Source organism: Acartia tonsa, chromosome 7 (assembly GCF_053477335.1).
Source record: "Acartia tonsa isolate MP-2025a chromosome 7, ASM5347733v1, whole genome shotgun sequence".
Lineage (NCBI taxonomy): Eukaryota > Metazoa > Arthropoda > Copepoda > Calanoida > Acartiidae > Acartia > Acartia tonsa.
Window position 1 is genome coordinate 21149691 of NC_137266.1, and position 10790 is coordinate 21160480.

General features: G+C 30.7%; 1 protein-coding gene across 1 annotated transcript; it reads left to right on the forward strand.

Annotated features, from left to right (window-relative positions):
• The first annotated feature begins 625 nt into the window (after nucleotides 1-625).
• Nucleotides 626-2797, forward strand: LOC145324195 (uncharacterized). Its single transcript, XM_080166818.1, has 5 exons — nucleotides 626-664; nucleotides 1175-1247; nucleotides 1592-1668; nucleotides 2283-2354; nucleotides 2595-2797. The coding sequence occupies exons 1-5, from the start codon at nucleotides 656-658 to the stop codon at nucleotides 2685-2687; spliced, it is 324 nt and encodes a 107-aa protein (XP_080022944.1). The 5' UTR covers nucleotides 626-655; the 3' UTR covers nucleotides 2688-2797.
• The last annotated feature ends 7993 nt before the right edge of the window (nucleotides 2798-10790 follow it).

Here is a 10790-nt window from a genome sequence, read left to right on the forward strand (position 1 = left end):
AATGATTTTATTAAATTTTCATCACTTAAATTGCATGTTTGATGAAATTTTCAACTGATAATTCAAGAAAAATCGTTTAAGTTTTATTATATTTTACTTTGAATTGTTAAAAAAATATATTATTGTCAAAAAAGGAGAAGTTATGTTTTCCTCAAAAAAAGACCTAAAACATGAAAATTAACACCTGTAATGAGAATTTTTTTCTTTCAGGTTTAATTTTAAGTAATTATTGATATTTTTTGTAAAAAGGATCTTATGTAAAAAGTTTTAAAACTCGAGTTATGTAGTGGTTCTAAAAAAGGTTGCGAATTTATGCAATTTTCTTGCAAAACAAATTTTCTAGGATTTTAAAAATAGCAAAGGGTGTTATTAGACGTACTTACAGATACAATTGCTAAGTCATTTTGGCCAAACACTAAAATAAAGTTTTGACCTCTGAGGGCCCAACCGTGGACTACAAAAATCTTTAAAAAATACTTCTACATTATTAACTTTTCTTGTCAAATAAATTGATTCGCTACCTTTGGAAGCTTTACCAATATACCAACCTTGTACAGCTGCTTTACTAATAAAAATGGAAATTTCCTAAAAAGTAAAAATATATAAAAAAGTCCATCAAAATAAATTTACATTCAGTCATTAAAACATTCTCGCCATGTTAAAAGTAAGTATATACAAAAATAGCTGGCTAGTTAAGATGTTTTTAAAAACATATAGTAAATCTATTTAACCCGATAAATTAACTAACTTATTAGGTATACATTTATTTGTGCAAGATAACAATTAGTGATTTTGCTTTTCCTATATAAAGTTACAGGATGTCTGTCTGTCTATATGTGTGTGTGAATGTCGGTTTAGTGAAAAATCTCGCTAACAGTTTAACCAAAATTGTTCTAATTTACCAAGAAGCTTCTTATAGGTCCAGGGAAGGTTTATAACCTCTCAGCACTTCCATCCCTTAACTTAGATAGATCTATAGCTAGATAGAGTGATTAAAAAATACACAGATGGATATTGAATTTATACATTGTAAAATAAATATTAAAAGATCATTTATAACTATGGAAAGCCAAATATCCTTATCTACTTGCGAGCAAAAAGAAGGAAAATCCTTTGTTCAACCTCCCAAGGTTTAACTGTGCACGCCACTGTTTCAATCTTTGATTTTGTCTAGTTGTTCGTTTTCCTGCTTGTCATCCTGGTAGGCTCCATCTATGCAGATGCAAGCAACGACCTGGAAAATCCAGGTAAATGTGGCAATTCTATCCAGAGCTTGGTAGTCAGGCGACAGCCGCATATAAGCCTTAGTGAAATCGCCACAATATAACTTTAAAATTCAGCTAGATGTATAAACCTTTTCCTAAACAGAAAATCTATCTTTTCGGGTTTTTTTTCTGCACATATTAGTCTGTTAAGTCATGCTACAAAATTTAAATATTAAAAAATACGTAAGAAAGGTTTTGTAATCATTTCTCTAATAAATCAATTTTTTTAACAAATGCTCTTTATATCTCCTTGTCCTTATTCCAATCCATGATTTTTTGTGCTTCGCTAATTATAGATGTTTTCATTTAATTTTTATACAAATTAGGTGATGATGAACTTACCTTTTATGATTATTATGTCTACCCAGAATCCTACTCTGCGCCTCAAGCCTTAGAGAATGAAGTAAGTTTTATTAGTAACAAGTATAAATGACATCCATAAAGGTGAAGCTCACGAACATGAACATATGATAGTGATTTTAAAATTTGATATCATTTTGAAGTCTGAACAAAAATTATGTGTTAATTTGTGATAAAACTACATAAGTCCTATTGTTTACCTTTGGCATACTTTGTTAATAGCGCAGCTACTATATCATTGTAAGTCAGTCCATCACTCAGTCTGACCGCAAAAGTAAACTTTTGAACATTTGTTTTGACTTTGATAATGTAATGATTTTATAGAACTTTACAATTTTTCATCATTTCTATGATTTACTTTTTTATCCACAGGTGCTCTACTTATATACAATATATTGTCAGCGATCTAAAAGGATAAGACAATGCCGATAAACTGATGTAAACCCCAATATTTATACACAAAATTATCCCGTCAGTAGATTACAATTTGTATTTGAAATAGTTGGAGACTCAATTTAAAGAACCAACCAATCAAAATTTAATAAAAGTCCGCAAAGTTTTTGAACCAACGATTTAGAAAACGTTTAATGGACTAGTGTAATAAACAACCAAATGTCCCTCCCTCCCTACATTATAGTCTATTTCCTTGTTCATAAGGTTGATATGACTACCAGAGTAAAGCGCAGTCCCATCCCTGGATGGAGAAGATTTAAGAAAAAATTCAAGAAATTTGTCAGGAATGGATATATTAATACTTGGATGTTACACCAGATTATTATGAACTCTAATAAAGTAAAAAAAACGCAGCGGGCCAAAGTAACGATCCCCTCCCTCCACCTAATTTACCCAATCTCCTCTCCTTCTACTGTACAAACGAACTGACCAATAAATGAGTGGGTAAATAGCAATCTAAATTAAAGACAATTTTTACCCTGTCATAATATCCACGTATATATGTATAACATCCATTTTGTCAGGAAAGTTAGGGATAGAAAGACTCTGGAGAAGGTTCAGAAAGCAGCCCAAATTTATAAAGGTTTACAGCTTGCATTCAGCGGATAAGAATCGTGTGGACGCCTTTGTGGGTTATCATAATAAAATAAAAATAATAATTGTTATCATTTTTTATAACAATGTCATGTATTTTACTTATTTTGCAAAATAAATTTACAATATTCAAAATGTTTTATATATTAGAACAGAGTTGAATATTTTCATAAGAGGCCTAGCAATAGATATTTAAGTATTTCCATATTAAAAGTAACAGGATGTTTGTCTATATGTAGTATTTTAGAGAAAAATTTCGCTAATTGCAATAAAACTTTTTGCAGTGATTATTCTTTTTTGGGAGGTAACTCTACACTCAACAAAGTAAAAATACCCCCCTCCCATTTCAAATACTTTAATACTAAAATCTAAAGTGAAGGGTTGGCACCTCCCCCCCCCCCCCTCTCTCTTTCCTTTTCTCAAGTGCCCCTATAGGCCTCTAGGGGCGTAACCGTTAGTACCAGATACCAGTATTTCAATTTAAGCCTTGTGGCTGCTTCCCATGAAAACCTATCTGTATCCGAGATCTTAATGGATGTTCTTATGATTAATCTACTACCTTTTTACTTAATATTTACATATTTTTTCTATAACTGCAATGAACAGATAATAAATAATTCATCTATTGGGAGATATTTTTTTATTGGATACAAGGATTATTATGTCTGTTTGTCTGTTCGTATGTAGCAAAAGATCTCGCTAATTGCTAGAAGCATTTGGTTCTTCTTTTCAGGGAATAATGAACATTCATATGAGTTATGAATAAGTAGAATAAATTGTCTGCCATTAAAATATCCCTATCTTTCTGGTTATTCAAAAGTAGGATAAACTTTCTTTAACTTTTAACTTTTAACAATGTTTAAAAAACAATGTTCTCACAAAGGTCTTTTCAGCCGCACCCGACCTAAACAAATTACGTCCAAGTAAAGGGAGGTAATGGGGTGATTTCCCTTCCCCTTCAAAAAAAAGCATTGATTTTACCATCACCACATAAATATTTTACAACCAAGTTTTACCACCTCCTATGGAGATTTTATACCTCCCATAAAATAAAAAGCTTGGACGTCCACATAGTTAAGCTCTCCCTTTTTTTAACACCACCCGCATTTGATATCATAATAATCAGACACAACCCCCCCCCCCCTCCAGATAATCCGCATCAGCCGTCGATAGCCGCACTGTAACTACGCGGCTGCCTTGTTATGATATTTGCAAAGCATCAGACAAGTATGTAAGACATGATCTTCTTACTCTTCTTTTACTCCAGGGAAGAGAATATGTTAATGAAAATGAAAAATGTTTCAAAGGGGTAGTTTAAATAAATTCATTATTTTATTTGTAGAGCTCAGAAATTCGTGCCACGAGAAACGCCCGTTTTCTCAAAACCTGGATTATTTAGAAATATAGTTTTTGCTCCATTAGTAGGAGAAGTGTAAAGTAATATCAATACAGAAATCTGCCTTAGTCCCTGGCATAATAGCGAACAAAATAACTTGAAGAATTTAACTTCTTTATCAAAAGTTTGTAAAAGGATCTTAGGACTCTATGTATATGCGAAAGGCAAAAGGGTTAGAAAATAGCCTAAAACCATTCAAGGGTCTATGTTAGGCTTCTCGAGTTCTTAACCGACTGATCAATCTGTTTATTGGTTAGTGACAAACAAACAATAACAAAAAACCTTACTACTTTATATAATTTGATTAAAACATTCTGCAATGCAATATGAGCTGCATACTTAAATCCAAATAGACAGGCGGACAATTGTATTATAAGTTGCAGAGTAGCTTTGAATCCAAAATTTATATAAAAATGTATAGAAGCGTTACTAAAGCAGTTTAGAAAATAATATATACAAGAAAATATATGCTTTATAAAATATAGACATTTGAATACAATGTAAAAATATGAAATATGTATCTTGTGTATTTTTACAAGCGAAGCTATTCTACAAAAATTATTCGTATATTGGAAAGGGTTTGTTCTAATATTGTACTTGGAATATCTTGATTTTAGATTTTTTTTAACACAGGTTTGGTTTCTTCAATCAGTATATGTATAAGAATAGATGTACAACCCAGACTACTAACTGGATCCAGTGTTGGCGACCTTTTTCGTCTGCTAACAAATTATTTTCTACTAGTTTGTAGCGACTTAACTGTGTTAATATTCCCGCGACACTATTGGATGATATTCAATTGAAAGTCGGTAAAGGGTCCAAGGGGTGGAAACATACAGTTTTTCAACCCCTTTCCCCTCTATTGTTTTACTTTAATTTTCAATATAAAGATAGTGAACAATCAACCCTTCAATATCTCAACCTTTGTCTGTATATTTAAATGTGCATAATGCTTATTTTTCAACTAAGCATACTTAAATTAATACGAACTGAGACAAGCGCCTGATGGAGTAACAGTAAGTAAAACATCATATTTCAGTTTGAATTTTGTTTCTATGAATTTTTTTGCTCCTTGTTATGTAATGTTGAATTCAATTTCCTATTGAAACCAATCTCTGAATTGTGAGCTTTTTACACGTAAAATCTGTCAACGAAATCGAATTGGAAATCAGTCAAATACAGAAAAATAATATTTTTCTTGAATGGAATAGTATAATGTCGACTTTATCGTATGACAATGGATTTAGAATATACGTGGATATTAGTACAGGGGAAAAATTGTCGTCAATGTAAGATGCTATTATTAAGTATGTTATTTATTGGTCAGTTCGTTTATCCAGTAGGAGGGAAGGGGATGAAGTAAATGGGCTGGATGGCGGAGATCGCTGTTTTAGCCCCCAAGAAGTTTCACTTTATTAAAAGTACATGATAATCTGGTGCAGGATCAAAGTAATGATATATCCATGCGTATGACAAAGATTAATTCGTCATTGATGCATGATTGATTGATTATTCTGAAACCAAAATAAATTCCAACCAATCCAACAGATCTAGAGGGATAAGATAATGGCCGACAAATTGATGTACATTCCAATGATGATACACAAAATTACCCAGGGTCCACGGGTTGGGGACATACAGTTATTGAACCCCTTCCCCGGCCCTATGTTGTTTTACTTTAATGTCTAATTCGTGATTCAAGAAATAATTTGGAGTTAATATATTTTAGTTAAGAAAAAAAATATTAGTCTAGAGTACAAAAATACTGTTATACGATAAATATATATTATTTGTCCGTGTTCTGACTACAAATACATTATACATACATGTTTTTCCTTATCCATTATCTATAAATATTTTCTATTTTTACTTATATCTCTTTTTTCTCTTTTTTCTCTTTCTCAATATCTCTCTCTCTATCTATCTATCTATCTATCTCTCTCTCTCTCTCTCTCTCTCTCTCTCTCTCTCTCTCTCTCTCTCTCTCTCTCTCTCTCTCTCATTTCTATTTATATATCTTTTTTGTCTCACTCTGTCTTTTATATCTTTTAATCTGTCTTTTCTCTGTTCTTACTCTGTCAAGTTTCTTTTCTTTTTTTTTTCACTTTCAATAACTCTATTTCTCTCTTACTCTCTCTATCTCTCTCTTACTCTCTCTATCTCTAATTCTGTACTATCATTTATATTGTTTTTAATGTTTTAGTGCTATATTTTTATCGCCTGTATGTTCTTTTTCTATCTTTATAATTTTTTTCTTTTTCCCTTTTTTACATGGTTTTTCTTCTTATTATTCTATCTTTCTTTTTTCTCTTTTTGTTCTTCTCTCTCTCTCTCCCACTCTCTCTCTCTCTCTCTCTCTCTCTCTCTCTCTCTCTCTCTCTCTCTCTCTCTCTCTCTCTCTCTCTCTCTCTCTCTCTCTCTCTCTCTCTCTCACACTCTCTCTCCCACTCTCCAGTTGCCTATCTTTTTATTGGCTGAACATTCTTTTTTATCTTTTGGCTTGGCTTTTCTTTCTTTATATTCTATCTTTCTTTCTTTTTTTCTCTCTCTCTCTCCTTCCCAGTATTCCCTCCCAATCTCTTTTACTGTTTTTGTCCATGTCATTTTTAATTTTAGATATTCTATTTCAATATTTTCCTTAGAAATCTAGTTTACAATTTAAACCACATAATAAACCAAAATAATCTTATGTTTTTAAAACTAAACTTTGATTTTAAATTATTAGTGCATAAAAAAATTCACATTGCGCCTTTGATATCAATTTTGAAATATTAGACTTTAATTTTAGGATTGAAACTGAAAAGTTGTCTCAATGGTAAAATGCATTTGATAAAAGTACTTGTCAAGAATGCCCACCCAAAATCTTTAACAAGTTTATAACTTTTTAACCCTCCCCCCATCCACAAAAAAATTAAATAAAAGGCTTGGACGTCCTTGATACTTGTTTCTGATATAAAGTATCTACGCTGTTAAAAAAAACTTCTGAAATTTTAATCAAAAGAATCCTAAGTTTCATTTTTCACTTTATTTGATAATCTTATCTAATATTTATGAAGTTTACTAAGATTACAATGAAACAAGGATGACAACATCAATATAAGCAAAGCCCTAAACGGTAGGACAAATGGACATAAAAACTTGTAGAGTGTCAGACCTGAATAAGCAGAATATTAATGCATAAGTCTAAACACAATTATAGGATTATTTATTACAAAACTTCGTAAATACAGGATACTGTGTAAGGACATACTTACATTTTTAGGACTTGATTGTAGAGATGCTTCGCTCATAACATTGTAGAAAATCTTCGCTTGAAATAAAAAAAGATATTTGATCTTTTTTCTATGAAAAATAAATAAAGTTTGCGACAATTGTAATCAACTATTTATGTTTTTAAAGCTGAGAAAAAGAGATCAGTAAAGATGTCGGTCTTTAAATAAAAATAAATTGTGGTTTCCCCAAAGTGCATTTTGAAATAAATTCAAACTAAGGAACATTTTACAAAGCCTCGCATGGTTAGGCATAACGAGAGAAAAAAAACACCATCCCCACCTTAAATTACAATTTATTTTTGAAACATCACTCGCTTGCCAGGCAAGGCATAAAAGCACCTTTTTGTCGATTGGCTTGTTTTTACAAAATACACAAAATCTTGTGGAAGACTCGTAATAATTGATTTATTGACAAGTATTTCTCTGGGAGGGGGGAGGTAAATTTAAACAAAAAATACCTTAAACATAGCTATTGTAACGGTGGTAATGAACTTAATTGTTCTTCTTTAATCTTAATATTCTATTAATATGAGTATTTTATAGTATTTCTATCGGTTACGCCCCTAGAACCTGGAGTCTTTGTATTCGAAGGAGCGGAGTGGGGTTAGAAAAATAGCTTTAAACTATCCAAAGAAATAAACCTGAAAACAAAATGGCCTAAAACCATCACAGGATCTATGTGAAGCTTTAACTAAATTAGAGAACCCAATCGGTTTAGTAATTATAGAGATTTTAAGCTTCAAACAAAGAAAAACCATTACTACTTCATATAACAGGATGATCACTACTTTCTCCCTGACAAACAATCATGTGATTACAGTTCAATTTGTTCATTTTTAGAATTGGTACCAAACAATTCAATTTTTTTATAAAAACCAATTCTGTTCTTAGTTAGATTTTCTTGTTAAGCATAAAATAAAGTAGCTGGATTTATGTATGTTTGTGGTCCCAGTAAGATCTCAAAAACTATTTATAGGAGAGGAGAGCAACGAATAGTTATGGGCAGGTTTAATGCTATTCTGTGGATAAATATATGTTAACACCTTATTCATTCAAGGGATTAAAACAATATCTCCTGTTTAGAATCAAAGCTACTTTATAAATGACCAGGTCTGTCTGTCTTTCTGTAACTTTAGATGAGGGTTAAATTTATTGTCTTAATCCATAAAAAAAATTCTCTGAGGGTAAAATCAACACCCCCCCCCCCCTAAAACTTTCTTGTTAATAAAGAAATTGAACATGAAGTCCACCTGCTAAAAATAAAAAAAAGTTCCCCCTCTTAAAATGGACAGTAAGATATAATCTGACATCAAAAGAAATCTATCTCATCTTATTTCTATCTATCTATCACACTTTAACTGTCAAATTATTACTCGTAAAAATTATGGGTTTTTTTAATATTGCCATTTTTATTTATCATTATTCATTTATTTAAAGAAGAATTTACAATGTTATGTTATAACCAACATTACAAATTTATTAAAAAATAATAAACCATATATTAATATTATTGTTTTAATTCCATTGCTAAGAAATTAATTCAGCACAAGATTTTAATATGATGTCAAATTATCAGCTATTGACTCTATCTTTACTTTAACTTTTCAGTTTGTTATACTTCGCTGAAATTGGATATTCTATCGTCCTTGTTAATTTACGGGGATTTGAATGACTCCGCCCACTTTTAGATCCTGTTAACTCCGCCTACTTTTACATCCAACTTATAATTAAATAGATATAAGAAATAAAGAAATTAGTAACAGAAAAAGAAATATAAAAAATATTTTTACTAAGTAGTAAGAGAACATTGGACTGTAAATTATACTGACATCCGAAGACTGTTCTGTCATTTATTTGGCAAAAAAACTTTGGGGGTCTTAGTTATCATATTATTGTTCTAAACAAAGTAGTGTCCAAACTTTTTGACCAATAATTTAAATTCACATTAGAAGTAAAATTGTTTACCATCATTCGGGATGTATTTCAATTAATCCCACTGATACCTACAAAAATCTTTTTGAATATCCTTTTGTCACAGAGTAAAACATTTTCATTTTGTTTCATCTCTACTTTATATTTGGTGGATTTTAGAGACTTTGTTTCACAATAGAAAATGAATCAATATAAATATAATTTTCTACTGTTATTATTAGAGTCCTTATTAATCTTAAAAACAGCATCTTTGTAATCTAATATTCATAATATTTGTGACTAACACATTTACTTTTTTGTTTATTTAATCTTTTTATGTGTATTCTATAATTCTTTTTAAAGTTTTATATTGATATTGAATTAAATTATCAAATTTATGAAAACTTTTCACTCCCAAATCTAAAATAACTCTACAAGTTTTACTTAAGGATTCACCCCTAACATCTAGGAGCCCAATCAGTTCAGCGGCTAGCAAATCTTACGGACAAAAAACCCTTACTGGTTTATATTGGATGTACAATTATACATAGATATAAAATAAAATATGATCGTAAATGGTATTTATTTATTAGTTCTGATTTTATTAGCTACGAACAAAGAAATTAATACAGAAAATTTAAATAAATTAAAGATTAAGATTTAGGCTCAAAATAATATATAAAAAAACTATAGTGAAAACTGTTTTTTTATTTTAAATAATGTAGTGCAGAAAACCAATTCTAAAACAGCGGATATTAATCGGTTTCGAAGCCATACTGGAAAAAAGTTTTCAAAATCTTTGTCTTCTCTATCTCAACAAGTGTCTTTAGAATATTTTCCCCAAATTCACCGATTTCTGAAAACTTTATAGTTTAGCCAATATTAAGTAAACCATATTTTTGTCAATAGCAAAAATATTTTTCCAATAAGAAGTTGTTTCCTAAATCATAAAATATTCAGCTTCCACAATAGTTTAGTTTTGGACCTCCTTGATCTTATCTTATGTAAAACTGATCATATCCTCTAGGGGCTTTCAAGATGACGGTGGAGGTTATCCCCCCTTCCCTGTTGTTTTTTAAAGAAAGATTTTTCTAAGAGGAGGTGTTTACTTGTTTAAGACCTACCTTTTAAGATTATGACTTAACCACCCAAAATAGCCTGAAACCGACCTGGATCAAATCTAAACTCTATATTGGCACTTTCAATACTATCGCCATTTCAAGGAATTATATCGACTATAAGATTCATAAAAGGTGACCATAGCTGACATAACATGGACACTAAAATGTCATTATAACTACATACTTATTCATATATAATATGTTAACACAATAACGACATGGCGAGTAGGGGCCCAACAGCAAAAAACCGTGGATAATGCATCCCCCACATTCATATTAGAAACCATAACTAAATTCATATTAGTATTCTAACATCGAGTAACCCACCCTCTTTTTACTTTCCAGTGATGGGGTTCCATTTTCTATTTGTTTGAACATGAATAAGGATTCTTAAAGACAATTCATATTAGAAACCATA